This window comes from Alternaria viburni (genome assembly GCF_023758015.1).
Source record: "Alternaria viburni strain BMP 2772 chromosome Unknown scaffold_29, whole genome shotgun sequence".
Lineage (NCBI taxonomy): Eukaryota > Fungi > Ascomycota > Dothideomycetes > Pleosporales > Pleosporaceae > Alternaria > Alternaria viburni.
In genome coordinates, this window is record NW_026055798.1 from 235,846 (window position 1) to 263,574 (window position 27,729).

General features: G+C 55.1%; 9 protein-coding genes across 9 annotated transcripts; 5 read left to right on the forward strand and 4 right to left on the reverse strand.

Moving 5' to 3' along the window:
- Positions 1–1,685: 1,685 nt before the first annotated feature.
- On the forward strand, positions 1,686–3,360 carry J4E79_010242 (uncharacterized protein; the record flags this gene model as incomplete). The annotated part of the gene is made up of 2 exons (XM_049359081.1): positions 1,686–1,952; positions 2,491–3,360. 2 exons carry the CDS (start codon positions 1,686–1,688, stop codon positions 3,358–3,360), a joined length of 1,137 nt encoding a protein of 378 aa, XP_049206459.1.
- A 1,792-nt stretch (positions 3,361–5,152) lies between these two features.
- Positions 5,153–6,565, reverse strand: J4E79_010243 (uncharacterized protein; the record flags this gene model as incomplete). The annotated part of the gene is made up of 2 exons (XM_049359082.1): positions 5,153–5,883; positions 6,190–6,565. 2 exons carry the CDS (start codon positions 6,563–6,565, stop codon positions 5,153–5,155), a joined length of 1,107 nt encoding a protein of 368 aa, XP_049206460.1.
- Positions 6,566–11,112: 4,547 nt separating this feature from the next.
- On the reverse strand, positions 11,113–13,016 carry J4E79_010244 (uncharacterized protein; the record flags this gene model as incomplete). The annotated part of the gene is made up of 4 exons (XM_049359083.1): positions 11,113–11,251; positions 11,474–12,059; positions 12,186–12,850; positions 12,964–13,016. The coding sequence occupies 4 exons, from the start codon at positions 13,014–13,016 to the stop codon at positions 11,113–11,115; spliced, it is 1,443 nt and encodes a 480-aa protein (XP_049206461.1).
- An 890-nt stretch (positions 13,017–13,906) lies between these two features.
- On the forward strand, positions 13,907–15,480 carry J4E79_010245 (uncharacterized protein; the record flags this gene model as incomplete). The annotated part of the gene is made up of 2 exons (XM_049359084.1): positions 13,907–14,348; positions 14,399–15,480. The coding sequence occupies 2 exons, from the start codon at positions 13,907–13,909 to the stop codon at positions 15,478–15,480; spliced, it is 1,524 nt and encodes a 507-aa protein (XP_049206462.1).
- A 619-nt stretch (positions 15,481–16,099) lies between these two features.
- On the forward strand, positions 16,100–17,992 carry J4E79_010246 (uncharacterized protein; the record flags this gene model as incomplete). The annotated part of the gene is made up of 2 exons (XM_049359085.1): positions 16,100–16,782; positions 16,849–17,992. The coding sequence occupies 2 exons, from the start codon at positions 16,100–16,102 to the stop codon at positions 17,990–17,992; spliced, it is 1,827 nt and encodes a 608-aa protein (XP_049206463.1).
- Positions 17,993–18,829: 837 nt separating this feature from the next.
- Positions 18,830–20,217, reverse strand: J4E79_010247 (uncharacterized protein; the record flags this gene model as incomplete). Its single annotated transcript, XM_049359086.1, is given in 3 exon segments — positions 18,830–18,880; positions 18,900–19,477; positions 19,545–20,217. 3 exon segments carry the CDS (start codon positions 20,215–20,217, stop codon positions 18,830–18,832), a joined length of 1,302 nt encoding a protein of 433 aa, XP_049206464.1.
- A 1,360-nt stretch (positions 20,218–21,577) lies between these two features.
- On the reverse strand, positions 21,578–23,058 carry J4E79_010248 (uncharacterized protein; the record flags this gene model as incomplete). Its single annotated transcript, XM_049359087.1, has 5 exons — positions 21,578–21,630; positions 21,873–22,368; positions 22,415–22,674; positions 22,721–22,847; positions 22,918–23,058. The coding sequence occupies 5 exons, from the start codon at positions 23,056–23,058 to the stop codon at positions 21,578–21,580; spliced, it is 1,077 nt and encodes a 358-aa protein (XP_049206465.1).
- A 264-nt stretch (positions 23,059–23,322) lies between these two features.
- Positions 23,323–24,107, forward strand: J4E79_010249 (uncharacterized protein; the record flags this gene model as incomplete). Its single annotated transcript, XM_049359088.1, has 4 exons — positions 23,323–23,360; positions 23,469–23,688; positions 23,742–23,933; positions 23,988–24,107. The coding sequence occupies 4 exons, from the start codon at positions 23,323–23,325 to the stop codon at positions 24,105–24,107; spliced, it is 570 nt and encodes a 189-aa protein (XP_049206466.1).
- Positions 24,108–25,330: 1,223 nt separating this feature from the next.
- On the forward strand, positions 25,331–27,710 carry J4E79_010250 (uncharacterized protein; the record flags this gene model as incomplete). Its single annotated transcript, XM_049359089.1, has 6 exons — positions 25,331–25,750; positions 25,801–25,952; positions 26,014–26,171; positions 26,229–27,223; positions 27,277–27,504; positions 27,558–27,710. The coding sequence occupies 6 exons, from the start codon at positions 25,331–25,333 to the stop codon at positions 27,708–27,710; spliced, it is 2,106 nt and encodes a 701-aa protein (XP_049206467.1).
- Between the last annotated feature and the right edge of the window lie 19 nt (positions 27,711–27,729).

Here is a 27,729-nt window from a genome sequence, read left to right on the forward strand (position 1 = left end):
TTTTTGCTGTTTTTATTTTGTTTGCTTCTCTTATGTGTGATGAAGGTTGCGTATATCGCATATATGTGGCTGCAAAGAGGATACGTAGAGGTGTGGACAGGAACTAGGATACCAACCGAGTGTTGTTTTTCGGCCTACAGGCCGAGGTAGTCTGTGGGACGAGTTACTACACTACAGAAAGAAGGAAACACACAACGACAAGCCTACCGATAAATGTAAAATTCCTTTCTCATTCTCTACTTCCTTTTCATGTTCGACATAACGCCCCAAACCCTACTGTAACCACATCGTTCATCGTGTCTGCCGTCCCGTCCCTCGCAGACCGATGACTTGCAGCCGCGGAGCCTACGATACAATCACCACACACGCATGCACGAGACACACAGCTATCAAAAAAGAACAACACATACCTGCATCAGTATCTACACCCTCCCAGCCCGCCGTCTCAACAAGCACCCGCTCACGCGACTTCACCCGTAGTCGCAGTCGTAATCGTTGTCGTTGTCGTCGTCGTCCTACGTAGCACATGACCACTAACCGCTTCGCTACACCTGCATACCAGCCTCATTTTTTCCACCGCTGATCGTCCTCATCGCCGCATCGTGCATGTGACATACGTCACTGGTGCATAGGTATCCTTACTAACGACTGCATTTTGCGATCGGGAGGTTGAGCATGCATCGCAGTAAAGGAATTAATGAAGCACCACAAGCGCATTACGCGATGCTTTCCATATTTTGCTGCCGCGGAGTGTGTCTCGCGTGACAGCGAGGTTGGAAATGACGATGAAAAGCCCAGCACGTGGCTGAACAACCATGATAAAACACCGCCGCCGTTGCGCCGAAGTCTACTATCTGTGGAGACGCGTATCTCCACGACGGGCTGGCGATGCGATGGCCAGATCGAATCGATTATCGAACGGGCTGGGGAAGTGGAGCAGGGTTGTAAACCAGACAACCAAGGCAAGCAAGTCATTCCCGGCGCGCAGCAGCCCAACGGACTGCGACGGCTTCGAAAACAAACGGTGCAGGTGGTCGGCCGGGTTCAAGTTTCTTATTCCAGACCGTATGTGAGGCGAGAAAAAGAGGCACGAGGGACCGTTGTCCGGGACGGGAAGCATCAACGTAGTTAGGCAGATTGAGGCGTATAAGAGAAGCAAATATCTCTCTATCGTGGTTTCTTTTTCGTTTTCATCTCGAGTATACCGTTCGAGAGAGAAAACAAAGTTACTACCTATCTACCAATCACACTCACCTACTTCTCTTTACGACTACACACCTTCCTACTCCAGAACTACTCGGGAAGCCAAGCTACACACGCCAATCATGCTCTTCGAAGCCCTCAGCGTCCTCGTCATCGGCGGTTTGAAACTCACGGCTGTGGGCCTGGCGTTCAAGTGGATGGCTAGGTACTAGAATTGTCTCATCACTTCCTGTCTAACAATGTCCAACATTGACAGGAAGGAGTGAGGCGACGGAAGGGAAGTGTCGCAGCCAGTCAGAACAGCGGGGTGGTGGTGCGATTGCCCCGCTGAATGGTGTGAGGCAGGCGCGGGGTAGTTCACCGGGAACCATCACAGCACTTGGGAGCGATAACGGAACGGAGCCGCTACGACATCAACATCAACACCAACGATACCACTTCACACATCACGACATCCACAGCGCACATCAGAACACCGCACCATGGTAGACCCCCCACAGACCTTCACGTCCCTGCCCATCCTGCCACTCAGCGCCGCGCTTGACCCGGCTACAAAACCGCAGTTCCTGCGCGACCTACGCGATGCCTTGTTGAACGTGGGGTTCTTGTATCTGAGCGAAACGGGGTTGCCGGAGGGGTTGGTGCAGGATGTGATCAAGGAGTGTGGACGGTTTTTCGAGGAGTTGCCAAGGGGGCAGAAGGAGAAGATTGAGATGAAGAATGAGAAGAGTTTTTTGGGGTGGAGTAGGGTGAGTGTGTGATTTCCTTATGTGTTTGTACTTCATGTCTTTGTCGTTTGGATGAGGAAGTAGAAGAGAGAAGAGAAGGTGAGCAGACAGACAATGATTATGCAGATAAGACGATGGTCTATTACAAGCTATCGCTATGCTACGCTATGCATGGTGTGTACGGAAAGAGAGAGAAAAAATATATCAAGGAAACTATGATACAGAGAACCGAAGAACGAAGAAAGAAAGAGAGAAACCGGCCGTAAACCCATAACGCGTGTATCACAATAAACCTCCAATGCCCCTTCTCTTCTCATACCAACGCCAGCTGCAAAACAGAAAAAAGAAGACAGATAACAGAATCACCCGGGTATATCCCAAATAGACGACGCCAACAATATGTACTCGACGGCCGTTAACTTGCACACACACACTCTCTCTCCTGCCATTACTCCATCCCATCTCTTCCTCGTATAACTCAAAACTTTTGCTTTCTTTCTTTTGGTCGTCAAACGACTCGTCGTAAAATGCATGCTGACAAGAATCTCCTTTATCGTAGCTCGACAACGAAACCACGGCATTCAATCCAGACCACAGGGAACAACTCGACCTCTCGACTCCACACGCACTACCCGGACCCGACGCACCGCTGTACCACAACTTGCTCGCACCGAACCAATGGCCGTCGGCTGACCATCTCCCGTCATTCAGACCAGTCTATGAGGACTACATACGGCGCATGGCGCACATCTCCACGCTCTTCACGTCGCTCATCGCAGAGGCGATTGGCTTGCCTGCGGAGGCGTTTGAGAAGTTCTTTGATCGGGACCAGCAGCACAAGCTCAAGATTGTCAAGTATCCGGAGGTTGATGTAGGTGACCTGCCGGCTGGGGCGAGCGAGATGGAGCGGAAGAAGTGGGAGATCAAGCGCCAGGGCGTGGGTCCGCATAAAGATAGTATGCTCACCAGCTACCTGCTGCAGGCTTCCGATCAGCTCGGCCTGCAGGCGCAGAACGCAAAGGGCGAGTGGATAGACTGCAAGCCCATACCCGATACGCTTGTTGTGGCGATCGGGCAGGGCATGGAGGCGCTGACAGATGGGGTTTGCGCGTCAACTACACATCGCGTTCTGAGTCCGCGCAAGGGGGAAGGCGCGCGGTACTCGGTGCCGTTCTTCCAAGGCGTGAGCTACGACGCGCAGTTTGAAGCCATGGACGTGCCGGACGATGTACTACAGCTGAGGGACCAGGCGAGGAAAAAGCGCAAGGACGATGTGGAGTTCACGTTTGTGAAGGGCAGATGGGGACACCTCGGCGAGGCAACGCTGATGAACAGGATCAAGAGCCATCCCGACGTTGGCGAGCGGTGGTACCCCAACGAGCTGAAGCACATCCGCGTGCAGCAGGCAGCAGCGCAGGCGTCGTCATGAAGGCGATGGCAACCAGGAGAGAGCCTGTAGTCGTAGTGTAGCAGACCATGCCCGACACACGCAGCACCAGTGGCCTCGGATTCACGTGAAGCTTCCGTTCCGTCAGCGTTCCGTCAGCGTTCATGCGGTGTGACAAACAATCACACGAGAGCACTGCCGCCATCGTGATCCAGGATCAAGGGACAATACGGTGAGCTCATGTCCACTTCACATGGTTGTGTATCGGCAACGCTTCCCTATGCAGGACACAAGCGAGCGCAGGCGAGCTACTGCACCCAACGGCGCAATGCGATTGGGCGGAAGCGCGCCCGAACGCATGTATCCCATGTGAGCGGATCCGCGGGACGCCACGCAAAGCCTCCACACCCTGGCCTTGGCAACAAAGGCTCTGCAGCACCCAGCGAAGAAAAAGCCACGCCCGAGAAATTCTGCTGGCCACCGTGTTTCGGCGTTACGGCGCTACTATGTCCATCGGAAGAAAACGTCCGATAAAGGGACGAGGCAAAAAGGGCCGGCGGAACCGCTGTTGTAGACCTTTTCTGCCCTGGCAAACCACCCGATGCTGCATGCGTAACCAGCGTCCGGTGTGTAGCGTAGTGTAGCTCGTAGCTGGCTCGTAAAGTGTATTTGGCATACCATGTTTCAGCGTCGGTGGGCCCTATCCGCACGAGGAAATTTTAGCAGACTTTCTGGCGCATGTGGGGCTAGCTTCCATGCATGTTTCCCTTTCGTAAGTTTACAAAAGACAAATACCATGACGGGTGGCCGATGTCGTGTGGGTGTGATGGATGGGGGATGGATGGATCCAGGGCATGGGCCAGTTCGAACGGATGCTCGGATGTCGGGAAATCTCGGTTGCATTGCTCCTTCAGGAACGCGCTGGTCTGCGCAATCGCACCATCGAAAGCCCCCAGCGAACCAGACTAAGGGGCGTGGGCGAGGTGGAAGCGAAAGGAAGCCAGCTTGGAAGCCCAAAACGCGGCCGACGGCTCACAAATCTCGCAACGAGGCCCCCGGTCAGGCGCGCGCGCAGAAAATGGAGGATCCACGGAATGTTCCATTTGCTCATTTCCCTTCTTCTTCCGCTTCCACCATCCCATCATCATCGTATCCACCTCTTCACCGTCCATCGTGCCCTAAGCTAGTCTCCAGGAACGCACTAGGCTGTAGCGTCCCAAGCGGGACCTCTTTGCACCACGGGCGACTGCAATCTTGATGCGATCCCACAATCCGCATGTGGGGCCTTCCGTGTTGCTGTTTCATTGCGCTTCATGCGATCGTGGGGGGCAGCGACGACGACGTCCAAAAAAAACTTGAGGTGATGCGAAATTGTCCGACGCTGGGGGCGCGCTTGGAAACGGGTGCCGCGTCGTATAGCGGTGAACCGTGAACGTGTGCCTGGTTCTAGCGTGTGAAAACCCAAAGGATCGAGGCGGCGTGGTCGTCCCTGCCAAATTCCCGCGAGATGGATCGCGTCTTGCCGTCATCGACAGCATCGAGCGGCGGCGCGTGCTACTGCTTTCGGAAGGGCCCTTGCGGAACAATTATGATATATCGCCGAGGAATACAGCCTATCGTGACTGTGCCGCGTGGTGCCGCGTGTCAAGGACATTTTGTCCCGCGTCGAGAAGATTGCGATGAAGGAGCAATTTGTTCCATGGCGCGTGGTTGCGTCTAGTAGATTGCTCGATATGGGTGTTGTGTGATCGAAGGATCGTCTCCCTGGTACCCTTGCCAACGGTCTGCAGCCACGTAGGATTTGCGAACATGTTCAGACGAGTCGTGGTCATACTCAATGCTCAACCTTCATGTTGGACTGGTACGGCTGGTAGATGATGTGCTGTCCTTGCTCGTTCATCATCTGCGGCTGACCGTGCTGTGCGTGCATCATGGGCATCTCGCTGCCGTGGCTAACCTGGGGAGGGTAGCCTTGCTGGGGACCAACAGGGTAGGAGCCGTAGGGAGCAGATGTGTGATGTTGCTGGTGCTGGTGCTGAGGTGGGCCCTGGCCTTGGACGGGCTGATGATGCATAGGAACACTCATGTGTCGTTGGTACTCCGAGGCGTGAGGCGAAGGATGCGAGGTCGGTGTACCGTAACCGGACATTGGCATCGGCTGAGAAGTGACCATGGAGGCGTTCTCAAGAGGGTAAGACATGGCTCGCGCGTTGCTCTCCATGACATATGGGCTTGGGTATGACATGTTGGGTTGCTCAACCGCATGGACCGACGCATCCTGCACTGGCATGGAAACTTGGTGGTGCTGCTGCTGAGGGTGGTTGGGGTGAGGACTCCAGCGAACTCCCTCGTGCTGTGGCGCTTGGACTTCACCCATGGCAGGTGGCGTATCAACGTGCGGTGAGGAGACGTGGTGTGCGTACGTGTGCTGCGACTGCCAGTGTCCAGGTTGAGACACGGGCGTCGCTATTTCGGGGACTGAATGTGCGCTCCTCGCCGTTCCAGTAGACATTCTCCGGGGTTGGCTGAGCATCTGAACCCGATCACTCGGTGAAGGTGCGCCTGCTGGAGTGATGTCAGCCTCCATGCATCGATATCACATTGGGTGGAGAACGAGGCTCGCGCTTCGCGCCTCGCCTCGGCGGGAATAGGAATCCGACGTTACAGATACTGCACGTCGCTCAATCGAGCCGCCAGACCGGAATGCGGGAAATGAAGCAAAAGAAAGATGTGACATGTTGCGAAAAGAGGTTCGGCTGCACCAAAACGGTTGCGGCCCGAGACACCAAAAAGCAACCATGACAACCCAACGAGCTTGTGAGTCGAACAATTGGACAGTGCTTTTGCAGGAATGAAATCAATAGTACGTACCTGCTCCTGATTCTGGGACTCCCAGTGCCGATACGGCGTGTGACAGGCGGGCGCGGAGGACTGCGTTCTCTTGCTCGAGCTCCTCGTTCCTCCGGATGAGGTCCATCATCTTGGTGGAGGAGTTGTTCTCCAGTTGCGCAGTGAGGTCGCGAACCTGGCGTTCAAGAGTGTCGATGTGGTCTTTTGTTCTTTGACGGATAGCTCGCTGTGCTTCTCGGTCATTCGCTCTCTTTCGCTCGAGTTGAGCGGCGGTGAGGGTGGTGACGCTGCGGGTGCCGGCTCTCGAAGGTCGCTTCTTCGCACCGGGAGTGAGCTGTCTGGCTTCGGAGCCAGAAGAATGGCCTTCGTAAGGCGGCGACCTCTTCTGCTGGTCCATGTGAGGCGAGTGGTAGCTGGAGGTACTCATGAAGTCACTCCTGTAGGCGATAGGGTCTCGGTAGTGGAGAATTGAAGTCATCGAGGATCCGCGAGAGGCGGTGAGAGTATATGCGATGTCGACGTTGCTATGTCAGCGTGGCCCAAACGAATGCGGTCCAAGCGTTTGGCAATATCAGTTATGTCTGTACAGGCGAAGGGTGCTCCCGTGCTTTGGGGGGAGAATAATGACGAGGGATGAGGGGTGCTCTGTGCCGTGTTGCAGATGCGAAGGAAGGATGATGTCAGTCAGAGACAGATATTAGAAACAAAGTCAGGGACGGCACGACCAAAGGAGCGAAGCAAAATGGTAGAGAGACAGGACTGATGGTAGCAAGACATGGCTGGCATGAGCCTATAACCTGCTATCAGGTCTCATGGATAGCGTCTGTCGGGACCCATGCTCGGCCCTAGGCTAGTGTTGGCATCCTGATCCTGGGCCCCTGGTGGGTAGCCACACAACGTGGGTTCTGGGGAAATCGTTTCACTTTAGCTTGTACGTTAGTACGAGGCTTGGACGCCGCATAGTGTAGGTAGCCCACAGGCTCGTATCAGCTTAGGGTGGTAAAGACCCTTCACGCCATATAAACTCTCAACGGTGGTGGCAGGAAGGCCGGGCTAGGAGCACGTCGCCCTGCGTCTGGGTGCGAGGCGTGACTGTTCTGGAAAGGCACTACCACAGGCTCTAGCTTGTTAATTGCACCCCACCCGCGTTGGCATGGCCGAGTTCCTGCGCAACACGCTTCGGCCCACCTGACGTCGAGAGTGCGCGCAGAAAAGCGCCCGTGGGCCCACCGCGAAGGGTCTACGGAAGCGCATAATAATGGGCAGACATGGTGCTGATGTCGCCATGGCCGCTTGCCAGTCAGGAAGCTGGTCGTGTTTGCGGACCGTAGCGAAGTTTGGATGACAGGCAAGCCAGACACGGACAAAATGTGACGTTTGAGGAGCGTATGGCGTGGGCTCATGCAGCGAGTACGTGAAGCGATGCCAGGATCCAGGGATGACACGGGCGATGCAAAGGAGCGCGCAGACGAGCAGGCCCCGGCAGCGCTAAAAGGGTCAGCACGTGGAAGCCCTGCATGGTGAAAATTAGCCCGAAGTGCCAAGGGCCACGATGGGCCTGTCCATGGCTGCTTCAGTCGGAGGGTCGCACTGAGCGTCGAGGCGGCGGGCAATTGCGAGACGCTCGAGGGTCCGCTGTGGATCTCTGCGAGTATTGAGTCCCAGGGGGGATAGCCTGACAGGCACGTCGATCATGTCGGGACGCAGGGCCATGGCATGGTCCGCCATGAACGAGCAGCGAGGGCTCAGGGCTTTGGAGGGATAGTTCCGAAGTAACTCCACGGACCATGTTTACACCACAGGTGACATATCGAGTTTGAGCAGTCTTGCCGACGCTGCGAGGAGGACATGTTCGGCGGAGTAAGTAAACTCTATCGTGGCCTCATGGCTATCGATGCGTTTCATGCCGTGTGCTGGCTATGCATACATGGTACGTCTATATTCGGCGCCCTGCAGACTAAGCGCATGGTCGGCACGTGGGAAGATATGGTGAGGGCTCCGTCATTCGCAGGGACTGCATTGCCGACAGTCGGACTTGCAGAAATGAGCTGAGGAGCATTGGCCAGAGAGAGTCCGTGATGCGCTCCTGCACGCCGCATGGGGGAGAGGTCAGAAGGTTGTGGCTAGAGCTCGTGCGCCGTACCGTATCCAGTGGTATAGGAAGACTACGTACAAACCTTGATGCATCACATCTCGTGACGAGTTGGAGATGCTGATGGGCAGAGCCAGTGCAGGACCAGGCAGTCTTGCCATGGGGGTCGCGGATCTGCTGCGCTATGCATCACATCCCCCAATAATCGATAAAGCAAGAATCCTCCGAGCAACCTCACCGCTCCATAGACGCAGGCGCACACGGCGAGGCTTCAGCGACTAGGCCGTAGACGGCAGCGCTGCCAGGCCTCACTTGGCGCCGATATTGGACGATAGCGAATTTCGGCAACTGTTTCGAAGATGACAGTGATGCACGTCGGCAGCACTAGGCTAAGGTGCCGCCAGCCGCGTGCCGCGATGAGAGAATGGACCGGAGCGCGCGATCCTGCCCAGTGCGTGCTGGCGATGGAGACTGGGCAGAATTTTCATTCACGGTCGCGAGATGCAGGTTCACGGGCAGAGTCGTGGTGGTTTGGAGGGGCACAGGTGGGGAGCCCGAAGGATCAATTGCGCCGCACCACCTGCAACGCGCGCCTGATTGCGGCTAGCAGCGACGTTATTTGACGTCGTGCGTATACCTGAGACAGCGACAGCTCGACTGTGCCCGAAAGCGTGCTTCATTTCCAGCCAACTCCATCGCCGGCCTCAGGTTTCGGTGAAGAGTCGAGGGCCATGGTACGCGTACGGGAAGTCACGAGGTTAGCTCCTTCCCTACGTCAATGCCCACCGCCCGCGCTCGCTTCTCCCTTGCGCACTCTAGCCCCAATACTCTCACCGTCCATGCAAACTTCTAGCGCGCCGCCGTCACGTCTCTACGCAGTTAGGGACCTCCAGGAGTGGCTGACATGAGGCCACTCTGCTGTTTGTAATCGCGACTGGGGCAGCTTCAGCGACACTACTAACCAACATCGTCATGACAGTCGCGAGATGCTGAAACCAGCCGTTGCTGCTACCACCACGAATGGCGAGCCTAATATCGACGTTCCCCACACGTAGCTGCCCGAACGTTGATCTTCGCCGTATCCAAGGGCGGCGCGCCGTATCAAATGCACCTCGCGTCCAGTATGACCATCTCGTCTCTGCAGTGTCGATAGAGCGGTGAATTCCGTGTGCTCCAATCTCAGCGCTCCATCCAGTGCTCAACCGAATGCGAAATCCGAACATCCGTCTCCGTGGAGCCCCATCGTCGTCAACCCCTTCCGTGCAATGCAGGCAGTGGTACCCGTGCGTCGTGGCCCGGAGCGGCAGATCGGTGCTGCGGTGTAACCATCTCTACCTGTCAGATCGCAGCTGCAGTGTCACCACCGACACCCAAACACTGGAATTCTTGGGATGCAGAGCGAGCCGGTTCGCTCGCTAGACCTGTCTTACTCGTAATGGCGCCTGGCGGCTGCACGCAAGCTTAGTTCAACCATCTCCAAGGGCCCTACAGACAAGCCCAACTCCAGGACACCATGTCCACTTTGCGGGCCCGTGAACGATTGCGCAAGCAAACCTGCGTCGGCCGGATCAGATGGCGTCCGAAACATCAGCATTATCATAATCTCAAGTGCCGGTCCCAAAGTAAGGCCAGCCGCCAAACTGTCACAGACGGACGGTTCGTCATGACTCCATGACTTCGCTACCAAACTTAGGATCTATCTTTCCGTGCCTACTAGATAATCAGCCGGCATTCTTCCATGAACCTGCATCCTGAGTGTCCGCTGCTAATCTCGAACTCAATTGTCCAACTCCACAAGACCATGCCACCCACTAGCGGCCACGAACTTTTGGTGAAGACGACCCCTAGCCTGAAACATGCTTGTGGAAAATTAGAGTTTACGGGTCTACCCCAACAAGGATGCCCCACTTGCTCTAACCACACCATTTGGATCTCTCCTAGCCTCGCTAACGCTACAATTTCGCGCCCTCCCTCACCGATCACGCTTCACGATTCGCGCCAAGCGAGCCTGTTGCGCCATCAAAGGTCTCCGAAGCTTCTAGCTCTTAGACTAGAAGTGCAACATAGCGATGGCGCAACCTCTTGCTATCGAGTGATTGGTGGGGCCTCCAATTACAGTTTTCTGTCGCTATCGTTTTGGCAAACCCGAATGCGATTGTATAGTCGTTGGGCGCGCCATGTTCCTTTCTTTTTGGCGTTTACCTGCATAAAAGACGCAATTGTGGGGTATGATTCGAGGCTGAAAGTGGCGGTACGCTGACGTTGGTGGACGAATGCGTGTAGGAAACAGGCGAGATGGGACGCGTGCCGATTTGGCCGTCAGGGATCTCTTCAGCTCTACAGGCACCCTTCACCCTCAACCATGACAGCATGGTGGGCACTCAACCAAACTTTATCAACTTTGGTACACTACGCCTCGGGCACCACGGCACCACGATCTTAGCAGACAGATGAGGAGTTCGTTCAAACGTCGGAATCAATATCGCGAGGCTAACACGGGAGATACACAACCATCATCCCAGTGGTTGTTACCACGCGGGGCCTAAGATGGCGCAATGCTCCGGATCTAAGATAGTATCTACAGATGCAAAGACTCCGAGATCCATCTAAGAAAAGAGAGGGTCGCACAGCTTTCCGCACACGGTAATTTGCAAGGACAGCCCATCATGGCATGCCACATTGTGCCACATCGTCCCACATTCACCGTCTCCCATCCACATACATGGCGCTAGAAAAATCCTAGAAGGGCACTGCCTATCAATCCAGGCCCATCCCGACAGTGATTCGGTGGATGCGTATCCGTCCTACACCGTCGTACGCCACATCCGCGGGTCGCCAGGATTCTCGGTTTCTTACTCCTTTTTGATGTACTTGTCAAAGATTTTCGAGATTTCTCGCGCACTCTTCTTAGGGTAGCGCTTCTGACCACCCTTGTAGTCGACGTAGGTAACGCCGAAACGTGTCGTGTAGCCTTCGGCCCACTCAAAGTTGCTGCAGGTACACCAAGTCAGTGTCCATGACGCTTTACACGGCGTCCGCGGGACCCCAAGCCCGCAGTGTTTGAGGCTAGGAGACAAAGAATGATCTACCCGGGAGCGAACGCGCAACCGCCATGCGGACAAATAAAGACTCCACCACTCACTGGGAAAGAAAAAGAAACTTCTTGATGACAAGTGGGGGTCAGGGTAGACGTCAAGAAACGGGATTACTCACTCCATGAGACTCCAAGCTGAGTAGCCCCTGACATCGACACCGTCCAAGGTATGAGCATCGGCCAAGGCTCCAATGTATCCCCTGAAGTACTCGCAACGGAACTCGTCGTCGAGCAACTTCTCAAGAGGGAGATCGTTCTCCCCCTTGAGACTGGTTCCGTTCTCCGTCACATAGAAGGTCGGGCCGCCGTACCTATCACTGAGCCACTTGATTAGCTTTCTGAAACCCAAAGGCATTGGCCTTAGCCAGACGGATTGAGTCTCTGGGCCAATCCATTCGCCCTTCTTGTTCTGGTAAAGAATGTCCATATTGCCAACATGATCTTCAGGCTCCGGCTCAGTGTCCTTGTGTCTAATGTAATTGGCGCAGTAGTGGTTCATGCCATAGAAGTCATTGCTTCCCTTGACGAGAGCCGCTTCTTCCGGTGTGAAGTCGGGAAGGCGATCGCCCAGTTGCTTGCGCATCGAGTCTGGGTACTTGCCAAAGTACACTGGGTCGCCGAACCAGCAAATGGCAAATTCGATCTTACGGTCGCAGGCTTCACGATCCTTCGGGTCTTCTGGATCCCATGGTTCTGTCCAGTCGCCTAGAAACGGCATATCAGCTTGTCATATTCATGCTCAGACGTGAGGCCGATTTTTACTACCCTGGCACGGCCTTCGATATGCGTGGTACCCACACCTTCTACGCGAGCCACGTGCTGGTCACTTACCATTGAGCGTAATCCCAATCTGGCCTCCATCCTTGGCCTTGAAGTCATCACGGTAGGCCTTGACCGCCGCACCATGGGCAATGAGGAGCGAGTGGCCGACGATCCACGGCTCCCGCGAGCTGTCACCTTCAGCGCTCTTGGTCCGGTCACTGCAACGACCGGGAGCAAAAAGGCCGGTGCCATAGCCGAGAATAGAGCTGCACCAAGGCTCGTTGAAGGTGATCCAATATTTTACCTTCGAACCGAAAGCCTTGAAACACACCCTGGCGTAGTTCTCGTAATCCTTCACGAACTCGTCCTTGTTCAGCATGCCCCCATATCGCTTGTGCAGGTTGTCTGGGAGATCCCAATGAAACAGCGTTATCATCGGCTCGATGCCTGCGGCACGGAGATCGTCGACCAAGTTGATGTAGTACTGCAGACCTTTTTCGTTTACGGGGTCGTTGCGTCCGCCGAGCGGTATGATGCGGGACCACGAGAGCGAAAAGCGGTATGATTTTGCGCCGATATCCTTCAAGAGGGCAATGTCCTCGTCAGTGCGGTGGTAGGAATCGCATGCAACATCTCCGGATTCTCCGCCAGCAATCTTGCCCGGGATGCGGCAGAACGTGTCCCAAATGGAATCGGCGCGGCCATCTTCATGCGGTGCGCCTTCGATTTGGTAACTGCGGGTTCAGAAACTCAGTATGTGACAACAATGTGGCGCCTCCAAACCGTATATCTCGTTGGCGGGGTACAATTGGGGAGTGGAGAAATCGGTCCTGAGAATCAGACGAACCTGGCTGTTGCGAATCCCCACAGGAAATCCTTCGGCAGATACGACTGCGACATGATGGCTTTGATTACGGTTCAAGCAGCCTTATTGTCAGAGGTGCTTACGCTGACAATCTAGAGAAGCAGAAAGCAACCCGCAGCAACGGGACAGGTATACTTCTATATACGTGGACACAGCAAAAAGGCTGCGGAGAACGTCCCGCCGTAACCGTCCTCACGCGTCGACAAGACCTTAATCGACGCGCAGTAAGACATATGAGGAACTTGGTACGGCTCCGTCGAGCTCAAGCGGGCTGGAGGTCGCATTCTCCGCCTTCTCAATGGCTCCCTGGTCCAGCGACCCCGCTCATAGTCACGATCACTTGAGTGTTATAGCTTCATCCCACATGACGAAGCTACACTTTTACGTCGATTCTGCCCATGAGGGTCCTCGATGATGAAGGCGGTCAGTGGGACTGCGGCCCGTTGATTCAGCCTGCCTATTAACCTGCTAGGCGGCAGCGCGGAAGTCATCTTGGGCGCAAGGTGATGCTTGGAGGAGTGGGATGGCGGGGTATTGGGTCTGGCGGCCGTTTCCCGCGCGACCACTCCAGGGCTGCCGTCTACCAAGTCGCGCCGAAGAACATGTTCCTCATCGCCTCATTCGCGAATCTAAGAGCTGATGACGGTCTAAGATGGAGTCGTCGGGAACGATGCTCTACATGTAGTGGTAGTTACGGGGATGGTGGACTGGCAGAGCTCAAAGAAGGCGCTATACCCAGTCGAGCAGAGCTTCCGAATGTACAGTATCTTCTCTCGACAGCTTGAGCTTCACTACACTGTCGGAACTACACTGAAGGCTGGTGCAACCTCGGCGCAAGCAGCAGTATATAATGGGTGGCTTCTGGGGATGAGAAAGCCATGATACAGTATCGAACAGTCGAATAATCTCCATACGAACCTCCGCGATGCTCTCCGCGCTCCGAACCATCCGATCTCCGACGAGACGCGCCGTCACACAATTGCGCACCGCCGCGACACAAGCCCAGAAGCGCGCTGGCGACATATCCGACGCTTTCGCATCGCTCTCGGGACAGGAGTTTACGCCTCTGACGCCCGAATATGCCGAGCTCAAGAGCCGTCTGATCCGTGGGCACGAAGCCGAAGTGCGAGAATCTTGGGAACGCCTCCTTCGAGATCTGCGCGAGGAGATTCCGCTGATTGTTGAGCGTGGCAGTCAGGTTATCCCAGAGATTGATTTCAAAGATATCGACAATGCGCCCGAGTCTTTCAGCAGTGAGCTGCGGAAGAGGGGTGTCGCTGTCATCCGGAATGTGGTACCAGAGCAGGAAGCGCTGCAATGGAAGGAAGATTTGAGAGAGTACATTCGCCAGAATCCTCAGACAAAGGGTACGTCTGCGCGCATCCTGGAAACATACGCATAACTAACCATTCTGCAGCCTTCCCCGCCGACAACCCCCAAGTCTTCGAACTATACTGGTCGCGCACCCAGCTCCTCGCCCGCGGTAACCCGAATCTCCTCAAGACGCAATCCTTCCTCATGTCCTACTGGCACAGCCTCAACCCACACATCCCGCTCTCCACAAAACACCCCATAAGCTACGCCGACCGCCTGCGCATGCGCCTCCCCGGCGACGCCAAGTTCGCCCTAGGCCCACACGTCGACGGCGGCAGCGTAGAGCGCTGGGACGAAGAAGGCTACGGGCTAGGCAAAGTCTACGACTCTGTATGGAAAGGGCGATGGGAAGAATTTGACCCCTGGGAAGCCAGTTGTCGTCTCCCCGTCATTTCAGACCTTCACCAAGGCGTAGGAGCATGCAGCGCATTCCGCATGTTCCAAGGCTGGCTCTCGCTCTCCAACACCGGTCCCTTCGAAGGTACACTCCTAGTCAACCCGCTGTTGGCAAAAGCAACAGCATACTACCTCCTCCGCCCCTTCTTCTCCCCCAAACGCGGCGTCGAGCCAGGCGCGCAAACACCCTCCTCCTCCTCCACCACAAACTCCGCCGATTTCCTCGCCTCAGACAACTGGGAAATGGATAAGACGCAAAACGCCTGGGTCCACGGCGCAACACCCGGTCGCGGCCAGGAACTGTCACATTTGCTACACCCGCATCTTAACTTGCAGAAGTCTATGATTCATATGCCGAAGGTCAGGCCGGGTGACTACGTAGCCTGGCACTGCGACACCATCCACAGTGTCGACAAAACCCACGCCGGATCCTCTGACTCCAGCGTCCTTTATATCCCTGCTTGTCCCATGACGGAGGATAACGCCAATTACCTTGTTCGTCAACGTGAAAACTTTCTCGCGGGAACTCCGAGCCCGGATTTTGGTGGGGGCGTTGGTGAGAGTGAGCATGTTGGGCGTATTACAGCTGGGGATATGGAAGAGTTGGTGGGCGAGGAGGGGAGGAGGGCTATGGGGTTACAGGAGTGGGATAGTGATGCGCAAGGGTTGGGGCCTGGTGAGAGGGTTATTTTGGATCGGGCGAATAAGATTTTGGGGTTTTATGATTAGGGTGGGATGGCGATGGATCTTGGTTTCTTTGAGCGGACTGAGATGAAGGAAGAGTGTATCCGTGATCGATGATTCGAATTGAAGCATACGCAGATGGCAATGAAGTCGTTCTCTACGCCTTTTGATTCAAAGTTATCGGTATGGTTACTCTTTATTATTCGCTCTTCTCGCATGTGTGGCTGTATGCGACCTGATTCTATCACGTGTGTCTTTGCGTTCGTCGAGGATGGGAAGGTGTGATGGGCGCCTGAGGCAAACCTCGCCTTGTTTACGATCGTCACGACGCATCTTTGAAGCTTCATTTCACCTCTTCGCTCGTTGGCTCCGTAAGCTCCCGCCGGCAAGCTTGAGCTTCTCGCGACTGCTCTCGTGTCTCTCTGGGCGACGATACGGCAGAGAGTTGCTCGTTTTGCGCGCAACAATATCAGCGTTCGCTTTCCGATCTTTTGTTACGAGTTCCACTGTCGCGACGGCGTTGCAGGCAAGCACCTCAGATCTGTATACACAGTCGCTTCTGTTCTCGTTGGCGCTCCTCGCGGTAGCACACAACTCGTCGCTCTCCCGTCGCGTATCGTCCATAGCATAATTCCATCCAACTGAGTACAGCACCATCGCCAGGATGCAAATTCCAAAGCAAGACTCACACCCAGCCGATCCAAGCGAGCCCTCATTCCTTGACCGGCCAGGCGAGATCCGCAACTTGATTTACGAACAGTTGTTCAAGCGCGCCGAACCAATCCTCCTTCACAACACCCATGCTTACAATGCCGTCGAACCCAAACGAAGAAATTACGACACAGATGAGGGATTCCACGACCTGACAGCCAGGTTTGAGACGGAACTCGAGTCCAGAATCGGCGCTGCTGATGAGTTCACCCATGACTTCTACTTGGGATTACCGCTGCTGCTGGTCTGTCGACAGATATACCATGAGGCAGCCAGTGTGTTCTATAGCGACAATAACTTTGTTTTCTCGCGAGTTCTCGATCGTCATGATGGAAGAAATAATCCGCGCTATGACAATTTCGATGGGAAAGCTTATCATCAGTTCGCATATGCTTCCGTATGGCTATCCAACATCGGCAGTCAGTTTGGGATGCTAAAAAAGGTACATATCGATGTCGATGCCATGTGCTACCACTCTTGCAAGCATGCACTGGATGATTTCGATGCACTGCCCTTGTTACGATTGCTTTGGAAGAACGGTGCAAAAAGGTCACCAATCACATTCGCTTGCACTGGTAGGAGACTGGACCCTGAGTGCGGGAATTCCTTCGCACGGAATGAGGAACAGAAGAAGCGGTATGAGGTACGGAAAAGGCAGTATCCGAGAGACTTAGTCAACGACTTCAATGCGATCTTGTCCAGTTTGATCGGAAACGGACAATTTAGTTTACAAAGATTCGCCAATTTCGACCGGCTTATTCACTCTGTCAGCATACATTTTGTGGAACCATACATGCGAGTCACATTTGACAAGGAACATAGTCACTGGAGGGAGTTCGCAGTGGACCAGAATGGAGACGTCGTCATCAGACAACTAGGCTCAAAGCCACGCCACCTCCTGGACCTTCCTCGAAGTGTCCTGTCAAAGATCATCAACCTAGCGGCACTATCGCCTGGAGGTCCAATACTAGACATGGATAATCATACCATACACGGGCTACAGCTGAACATCTGGCAGCTCAGCAGGGAGTCACGTTCTGATTTCAGAATCAGGAACATGTTGACTCACAACACAAACGTTACCATGGTCAAAACGAGTACCAAGAGTAGGACCAGTTTCAAGGACTTCCACTTTTTGCGAGTACACTGCCGTACACGTCCTTGCTGCTTCTTCATACCCAGATGGGATAGATCCATCGCGTCATTCAACATCGCTCTTGTTTTCGAAACCGCCACCGCAACATCACTAAGCACGCTGCGTATCAACGTCGTAGGCCTCATAAAGGCGTTGAAAGATGCCGCAAAAGAACAGGTGAGCATCTCCATCTCGCTCAAGAGCCCGGGGGAAGATGCGTGCGAAGCATTGCAGAGTGGCAAGATTCCCCTGCCAGATCTGGAGCGAAGAGTCTTCTTGCTCCTGTCTGATGTCATAGCTGGCTGGGACGTTGCGGAGGACAAGCTACCGGATATCTGGATGGACGGGCACGGAAAGCTCATCAGCGCGACATACTCTGCTTCTGCCACTGTACTAGCTAGCCGCGTTGAGAATCGGCATGCGAAGCTCAAATCGGTCGAGGTGCAGCAAAGAGGGTACCAATTTGCTACGGACCTGTCTAATAACAAAAGGGACGTGGAAGGGGGTCGACGCGCTATGTGGTCCGCGCTCCGAGAAGAGTATTGGCGTGATTGGCAGGATTGGGCACGGAAGAGGAGGGTGGAGGAGGATAGATTGGACATATATGTCAGGGAAAGAGATGAAGCCATTAGGGAACAATCTGGTTTCGACTTGGATGAATATGAAGAGAGAAGGCTGGGTCAAGGGGGAAGTTTGAGACGGGGTATCTGAGGACTACCTAGCGATGCTTCACGGGCGAGAAGGCATTGAATGGCCGGAACTTGTGGGATATGGGGAATAGAACGACGAGAAAAGCGAAGGAAGGAATGGAGATGATGCTCTTCCAATGGACGCCCCCAAAGCGTTTGATGTCAATCAATATGACAACTTGAGAAATATCGTCTTCATAGAACGAAACACAGAGCAATACCGTGGACACACTGCCTTGACTTGACGCATAGGCGCTAGAACGAGTTTACCTGGGAAACACGACAACGAACTAGCCACAGAACCAAAAGACGAAGAGATGCGACTTCCAATAACGCACGCAGTGCCGATGACGAAAAGACAAGAACAAACCCTCAAACAGAGTGGCTGAAACTGTTTACTATATCCACAACATGCGTGACGTACACCTCGTTCTTCTGCGCGTTTCATAACCAACGGCGTGACCTCATCTGCGTGACAAGAGCCGAATAATGGAAGAAGCAAGAGCGAGAGAGGTGAGCGCGGGTAAGAGTGTGAGAAACGTGTGAGATGAAGAGCGCGTCCATCAAGTGAGCTTGAGAATGCAGGATAGAGAATAGAGGACAAGAAATGCAGGATTTGAAAGTGGTAGAACGATGCCATTGTACACACTCCTCAAGTACTCAAAACACACATACGCAAATGCTAGAACGCTACAAAGTAGAACCAAACAAACTGGGCGACGCGCTATGCCACGATGCGATAGCCACAACAGCCATACAAGTTCTTAAGAGCGACTACCGTTCATAGCACTCGCCGGCAATTCCCCACCCCTAATCTCACTCATCGCATACCCAGGGCGCCACGCAGGATGAATGTCGTTCAACGCGCCTCGAGTGCTATCCCGTACATTCGTCGTGTGTCTCGGTTCCGCTTCAACGATGTAACTTACGCCGTCTTCTGAGGCGTAAGACGGGGGGCGGGGACCTTCTTGCTGGTGCTGTGGAGGCTGATGTGACGATGTGGAGGCTGCGCTGCCGCGGAGAGATGCTGCTGCGAGAGCCGCAGGACCAGAGAGCGAGGCACGGGAAGAGTTGACAATAGCAGCGGAGATAGCGCTACCCCTTGCAGCATCCTCAACCCTCTGCCAATGAAGCAAATTCGGATCAACCCTCACACTACTCCTCCAAAGCCCATACGCCGGCGGCGGAGGCGGCGGCATATTCTTGCCCTCCTCATCCCCACCCGCACCCACCATGTCGTTCTCCAACACGTCATCCATATCCGCGTCTGCGCTTTCCTCGTCGCGCCGCAGGTGCACGCGAATGGGGACGATGGGCTGGAAACCGTCGCCGCCGCCCGTCATGTCGGGCATGGCGGCGCGGTGTTCGTGGCGCGGCGGGTTCAGCATGAGCATGCAGAGGCGGATGAGGGAGTGGCAGAAGAAGATTGTTATGGTGAGGAGGACCATGATGAAGAGGATGTGGATTTCTTGGCCGAGGGACCGGTTGGTTAGGGCGATGGCTAGGTCTGTGGGGGGAGGGGTTGTTAGTGTGTGATCTATGTTTTGATATTGCGTTGAGGGAAGGGAACATACAGATTGCGAGGATGGTGATGAGAAAGGTGCCGGATATCACACATGCGATCATCTTCCCGCGTGCAGCTGATCCGCGGATGTATACTGCGGTGGTGCCGCGCTGTTCGCGTCTGCGTACCCATCCGTTGGAACCGCTGGATGCGTTGGATGCGGATCGTTCGGTGCGGTGGTGCTTTCTTCTTCGGTGCTTCCGTCGCTTGTGTCGTCGGCCGTTGATTTCATCTTGTAGTTGCTGGATCTCGGGGTCTACGAATCCCTCCTGCTGGTTGGGTAGTGGTACATCGGCTGGGTGACGAGCGTAGAGTGTGGTGGGTTCCTGCGGATCTTGAGGCGGGTTGATGGCGCCGATGTAGGAGCCCGCTGTGTGGTGCGCATGAAATGGAGCCCTCGAATCATGTGATTCGCGATGCGCGTGCTGATGGGTGGGCAGCCCGTCCTGGTTGGCCGGTTGTTGGCGGTTCCAGAAGCCCAGGAAGGGCGTTTTGGGTGTGTTGATATTGTTGTTGTTATTCATAGCCGGCGACTGCGAATATATCGACGACCCGTTGACCATGCCCCGCACATTACTGCGGAACGCGCTGAACCGAGATGTCGACTGCGTTGCCGGCGTTGCGTCGAAGTCCTGGTTCTGGTCTGGCCGCGGCGACCAAGCGAAGAGTGGTGACCGAAACATGGTGATCCGTATATAGCGCGGTGATTCCCTCAAGTCCAGAAATATACGGTTACGAGCCCCCAAGTTCTATCTTGGGCGTACGTGAATCCCTTATAGCAGACGCGTCGTACTAGCCGAAGGTCTCTGTGTTGATTTCACTCAAGACAAGACAAGGGCGAATAAGAGAAAGGATACTCCAGAACCAATGCAGGAACGCCGTGTACCCGAACCGTTTCCAGGAACAGAAAGTGTGGAGTGAAAGAACAATGAATGGATCTCGCCCTTGCCCAAGACCGTACCCAGCATATGCAAAGTAATCCAGTTGGAGCGAACCGTTTGGCTAACAACCTCTCAACTTTGGAGAAAAGCCGTCGAAACAAAGATGTTCCCAGACTCTGAAAGTGAATAGTAAAAGGGAAAAGAGTGGAAAAAAGGACCAGACAGGGCTATCCAGCAGCGCACCTCGGCCAAACGAGCGCAAAAGAATGAAAAGAAGCGAAACAAGCAGGAGCACAGCAACCGCTACCTCTATTACCAATGACTGGAAGGAAAATAGATGCAAGACAAACACGAAGGAGATGAAAGAGTAAGAGAGGAGGTGGTGGTCGCGAGCTCCGCACCAAAAGATGACATGGGTCACAGCGTCCCAGTAACGAGGGACGGTCAGAAGTCGAGAAAGCATTGAGCGCCATGCGTTTCCGCGACGAGTGGCGTATCAGACTTTGATCGCTGGAAAGGTGAAACGCGTCTCCGCCATCAGCCCGGCAGCAGCAGCGATCCAGGACGTGTCACGGACCGCGGTTCGCCTGTATCGGTGCATCAGATCTAGATGTTCTCGAGTCTGGCGGGCCTGTGGTGATTGACCGGAAAAGTCGCTGGTAGCAAAAGCGTCAGGCCCGCAGCACGCTGGTTGGCTCGCACAAAAACAACATGAAACGTCTACCCCAATGAGGAACGACTGAGCACCAGTAGCTTCGCAAGTGTGCTATTTACGTGCAACGGCATTCATAACGGTGCATAAGACGCGGGTATTCATCTTGATTGACTTTGGTTGTATTTTGTTTACTCTTTACATTGTCGATGGTGTTGCGCGTCATAACTGTCCAAAAGTAACTATTCGGGTCGTTTCCTCGACGCGTCTTTTGACCCCCTTCCTTTTCGCTGTGTTGTGGAAGACAGTACATGCGACTCCGTACCCTGTCAAATGTCGCACCGGCGTATCCAGTTCTATATGTAAACAACGTCTTCTGACGTACCGTGGGGCCGGATGTTCCTCGGTCCTTTCTCTCCACGTTTTTCCCCCGGGGATTGATGATCCATCTCGAAGCATGTTTGCGTAGCCAAGTTGCTTCCTACGCACCAAGTTGCTTCATCTCCACGTTCACTTGCCTAGCTCGCCTACCATGAGCTTGCGGTCTGAAGATGCGGATACCACTAAGATTGCCAAGTTAGCTTCGTGTTCGAAAGATCATAGCGTTGTGTTCAGCGGTGAGGAGTGTCAATGCAAAGGACTACTCTCCTATCCGCCTCAAGCGCTAACAATCGAAATTGTTCGCTCGTTCTCCAAACCCGATCCGCCATGATCATCATCCGGTCGGAAAGCTGAAGCGTAGCGCGGGGTCCAGAGCGGAGAACAGGTAGAGGGACGAATGCAAAAGGAGATTTAGGGTACTTACAAATTGGTTCACCGAGCGGGTGGAACCGCACGTCGTTGACGGCACCTCGATGGCCGGGGAGCTTGTGCAGTAGCTTTCCTGTTCGCGTTTCCCAAACGGCTACGCTCTGGTCTCCGCTACCGGCTGCGATCTTCTCGCCCTTGGAATCCCAGCTGGCCTTTAGCAGGTTGCGCTCTTGACCCGTGGGAGCTCCGTCGTATGTTTGGATGCGCCTGTCTGCAGGCGCAAAGGGTCTCACGTCCCATGTTCTGACGGTCGAGTCGTGTGCGTTGGAGAGGAGGGTTTGGTTGTCTGGGGACATTTGGAGCGAAGTGACGGTGTCGGTGTGCCCGAGGAGTGTGTATGTGACGGCTTGTTTCCGCAGATCCCAGACTTTGATGTCGTTGTCGATGCCGCCGGTGAAGAGCTCGTTGCCGGCTTCGGCCAGGCATATGGCGGTTATGGGAAAGTCGGTGGGGATGAATGTTACGGCGTCTTTCGTTCTCGTGTCCCAGATCTGTGAGAGTTAGAAATGTCCCAGAACGATATACTGATGCACTCACCCCGATGTAGCCGTCGTCGGACCCGCTCACAAGCACCTCTTCACCGCGCTTGCTGACGTCCATGCAGTTGATAACCTCCTCGTGCCCTGGGTGTCTTCGTATCCTCTCGCCTGTCTCCACATCCCAACTTGCTAGGTGCATGTCTGCCGAGGCGGAGAAGAGAACCTTGGAGTCGCGCGACCAGTGCAGATCCAGGACTGCCTGCTTATGTCCAGTGAGAATGCCGTAGTTTTCGCATGATCCAGAGCTGCGCCAGAGTACTGTTCATGTTAGCGCATATCTCTCACGTGTTCACAGATGACTGACATATAGAGCGGTCCATGGAGCCCGAAGCTATGTACTGTCCTGTCGGATCGAAGCGCGCGGCGAAGATCTCCCCAGAATGGCCCGTCAACTCCATAACCGGCGACTGCAGCGCGCTGGTACGCGAGCCCTACAGCACCTGTCAGCACGTCGCAATCTTCAGCTTGGTACTCTATCAAAAGTCCGTGGGCATAACATACCGCTTGTATCAGCGCGCCATTTGCGCCCGAGCCGTTCACGACGGCTACTGCAGAGCTTCCCAGATTCGCGTCTGACTTGGTGCGCTTGACCAGCTGGCTCGTGCCAAAAGCCTCGTTGGCGGGTCGCTTTTCTCTCGACATGGCGATGGAGGGGTGCTTGATTCGGTATACGGGCGGGGTCTGTGGATTGGTGCGCGGTGGTTGTGGTCAGTTGTAGCTGGTAAACTTTCCTCAAGGCAGATCTACGCTAGGGCCCGGGCGTCCCAGGTACGCTCCTCCGCAGTCCGCATGCTCCCCGACGCAACAACACGACTTGATATCAGCGACTTAATATACCAAACACACGCAACAGTCTACTCTCACACTTCGACACCACACACATCGTCCGACTAAACCCCCGCAATCATGGCGTCATCGACCAAAGCAGCCCGCATGGGCGAGGAGTGAGCTCCAGACGTCTAGTAGTTGCTGCACATGTGCTAATAGATGTCAGAGTGTGGAAGTAAGTCTCGCATATGGCCACTCTAAGCGACCGCTTCTGACGGTGCCAGGACTCGAGTAGACAAGGTCAGCGCCGAACTCGTCACCCTCACATACGGCACCATTGTCGCGCAACTATGCAAGGACTACGAATACAACTACGCCGACGTCAACAAGCAACTGGAGCGCATGGGATACAACATCGGCATACGGCTGATTGAAGACTTCCTGGCCAAGTCGAGCGCGCCTGCCTGCACCAACTTCCGCGAGGTCTCGGAGATGATCTCAAAGGTAGCGCCACCGAATCAATGGGATATAGACCGCAAGCTGACATATGGTTGTAGGTCGGCTTCAAGATCTTCCTGAATATCACACCGACAATCACCAACTGGTCAAGCGACAACAAGCAGTTCTCCCTCATCTTCGAGGAGAACCCGCTGGCCGACTTCGTAGAGCTGCCTGACGACGGCCGCGCGCAGGATGAGCTGTGGTTCTCCAACATACTGGTGGGCGTGCTGCGGGGTTCACTAGAGATGGTACGCATATACCGCATCAAGATGGGGCGTGGGTAATGGACTAACACCCACCAGGTACACATGCAGGTTGAAGCGCACTTTGTCAGTGACGTCCTTCGCGGCAACGACACAACGGAGATGCGGATAACGCTGATCCGCTACATTGACGACGAGATGCCTCCCGATGACGAGTAGAATGAGGTAGGGTTGAGGAGAAATTACACTTGCTATTTAGGTTTAGCAAGCAGGCATTCGCCGATCCATGTATAGTGTGGAAGCGTGACGGAGAGATATGCGACAGCAAGGTAGGCATTCTCTGAAGACACGGTCTCGAAGGAATTGCATACTGTCGTGCTGTTATGGAGTCGGGCAGGCGATTTGTGCTCAGACTCGATGCACGACTAGATAGGGTGCACTATTGACGACGGCCATGGAAGCCAATTAGAGGGTAATTGCAATCGCGCAATTGCAATACCACACCATCGACGCACCATTGATCGCTGAAGGCGGCCTCGCATGCTACATTGTGCATTTAGTCTTTGCAGCCCCTTAATCTTACTGTGTAGGACTTGTTGACTTGGATTTCGCGCAACTACGACCAAGTCGGTGAACCCATCAGGGTGTATGAATGATCTGCTACCAGCACTGGTCGGGGCATGACGGTCGGGTTCGCGTTACATGTGCCCCACCAACCTCCCTAGATATCGGCCCTGGTGCATACGATACTGCGATGCGGTCACGACACTTGAATTCCGCCATGTCTGACGTCTTGAATTGCTTTATGCGAGTAGAAAAGCAAATATCGAGGCAGTTCTGATGAGAGCGCGATGCTGCGCAATGGGAGGCTGGAGCATAGGGGATCTAATAATACCGAGATCACGTGGACCACTTGGCGCAGCTCACGAGCGGCCGCTCTTCCCCTCGCGCTGAGCAGCTCAGAGTTTGCACGATCCCGCTGCAGTCCCTTTGTGCAGTTGCTTCAATCGCGCCCTCTCGTGCAGGCAAAAGATTTCGCAGGTGTTGTTGTCGTGATCGCATCTCTTGGCAGACCCGTGTAGCGCGCCGTGAGGTCCCTCCAGGGCGCTGTTCAAGACCTTCCTTCACGCTAACCCCCCGACCCATAGTACCGTGCATCAGCCGCCGCCTTTTCATCGCGACGACACCAGCGTCGCTACCCACACCCGGCACCCCAGAGCTGCCATCTCGCGCGACCTCCACGCCATCGTCGTCCTCGACCCGTCCTTGGCACGACGCTCCGCTCCGACACGCACCGTGGCGACGCCCTCCCATGCTGTTGTAGAGGCCCGTCCAGCACCGAGGTGCACAACACAGCGCGTCTATTGCTACCACCGCGCACCTATCGCTAACCCCCCACCCGTCCACCGCGCCTGCCGCGCCGCCCGACTCCTTCCCTCGCGATGCAGAACCAGCAAATGGCGCAGATGGCGCAGATGAATGCGAACGGCTCGCTCAACGGCACCCCCATCATGGGCAACATGGCGCATCCCAAACGCATGGGCGACCAGGACCCCAAGGAAAAGCTCAACACGTACATCTACGACTACTTCCTACGCAACCGCCACCACACCCTCGCGCGCGCCATGCTCGACTGCGACCTCAAGCTCAACACGGAGAAGGCCAGCCCCAACAACAAGCCCAATGGCGCCAGCGACATCGACATGCCCGACGACCTGCCCCTGCCGCTCATGCCCCCGGGCCAGGCCGCCGACAACTCGTTCCTGCTCGACTGGTGGGTCCAGTTCTGGGACATCTTCGCCGCTGCAAGAGGCGGCGGCGGCGGGCCCAAGAATGCGGCCCAGTATCTCGGCCACAACCGGGTAGGTAGCCGCGCAGTTGTAGACACGGAAGCGTACTGACTGAGACGCAGAATCTGGGCCACATCCAGAACCAGCAGCGGGACCAGCGCCTCATGATGGCCACCAACCCCATGAACGGCGCCCAGTACATGATGCGGAACGGTGCCATGACCAACGGCAACCAGACCGACCTCAAGCGGGCAGCCGCTATGAACAACCGACCGTAAGCCCTCGCACTTTCTCTGCGATCTCGCGATACTCGAACCCCGACTAACTCTCCCCAGCGCCGGCAACCCCATGGCGGGCATGCAGCCCATGAAGAACCCCAACATGATTCAGATGCAACGAGACGGCTCCAACATGGACATGAACGGCAACCGCCCCAACTCGCCAGGGTCTAACGAAAATGCCCCTTCCCCAAACAAGCGCCCCCGCGTCGACGGTACGTCATCTGTCACACCCATGTGGAGAGTACAAGCTAATCAAGACCCGCCCACAGGTGGTATGAACGCCGGTAACATGCCCAGCAACCAGTTCAATGAGTTCATGCCGCAAGGCCCAGGTGCGCAGCAGAAGAACATCGAGGTATATGCCCAAAGTCTGGCCCATCAACACAGAGTGGCAATGAGTAACACTTCCTCCCCCCAGGGTATGAACTCTGGCGTCCAAGGCTCCCCCATGGCCCAGTCCGGCCTCGACGGGCAAGACCTAACCTTCGCTGGCAACGGTCCACGGCCCGGCAACATGCCCAACAACCCTCCAGGCGCTCCCCAGCAGGGCAACCACGCGCTGCAGGACTACCAGATGCAGCTCATGCTGCTCGAGCAGCAGAACAAGAAACGGTTACTCATGGCCCGCCAAGAGCAAGACAATCAATCTGGACATCCTCAGCAGGGCGTTATTGGCGCCCCAGGTTTTGGCGCAGCCATGTCGCCTCAAGGTAGCAGAGCCGGCGGCCCATCACCCAACCCCGCCGACCAGATGAAGCGAGGCACACCAAAGCTCGGCCAGCAGAATCTACCTGGCTCGCCTATGCCCGAGGGAATGATGGGGCAGCAACGCGCATCTCCCGCACCCAATATGAACTTCGACCCCAGTCTGGCACCCCCAGGAATGCCTCCACAATTCTATCCCCAGAATATGTCCGGCCCGAACGGCAACCCCATGATGCGCCCTCCAAGCTCACATCCGCAGCCGCCCAACTTCAATGGTCAGCAATTAACGCCTGCGCAAATGGAAGCCATGCGGAATGGCCAGATGCAACAGAACGGTTGGCGAGGGCCCCAACCAGGTATGATGGGTCCAGGTGGTCAGCAGATGGGAGGACCTATGGGCCAAAACCCTCAGCAGCGGCAACAGATGCCACCACCTCCAGCGCCCACAAACGAACCACCCCGACCAGAACCCTCTCCATCCGTGTCTAACCAGGCACCACCGACACCGAACCAAGGAAACAAGGCCAACCCCAAGAAGAAGGTGACCAAAGACAATAAGGTAACGTCTCGCGCTTCTCTTATACCCTTGAGCATCGTTGATATTGATTTTAGAAGCCCGCAAACAACAAAAAGGGGGCCGCAGGTTCTACTCCCGCCACGACAAACGGCGAAGAACCACCGACACCCACATCCTCCACTCCCGTCGCACCCATCACGCCAGTACACAAGCAATCCTTCAACCAGGGACAAAACGGTCAGCCGCAACCCGTGCAACCCCAACCGCCTTCCGACCAGAACATGGACAACGGGGGTCCGCCGTTTGGTAACATTGATGGTGACGTAAGTCTTCATCCTTCTCTGATTCAAATCGCATCTGCTAACATGACGAATAGCCCAACGGCTTCGATCTCGGCCTCAACTTTGGCGACGACGCTGGCGCCCTCGAAACTTTCGACTTTGACTCGTTTCTACAGACGGGCAACGACAATGACGCTTTTGGCAATCTAGTCAGCGACTTTGATTTCCCCAATCCCACGGAAGTATAGTATTACTCGTTGTCGCCGT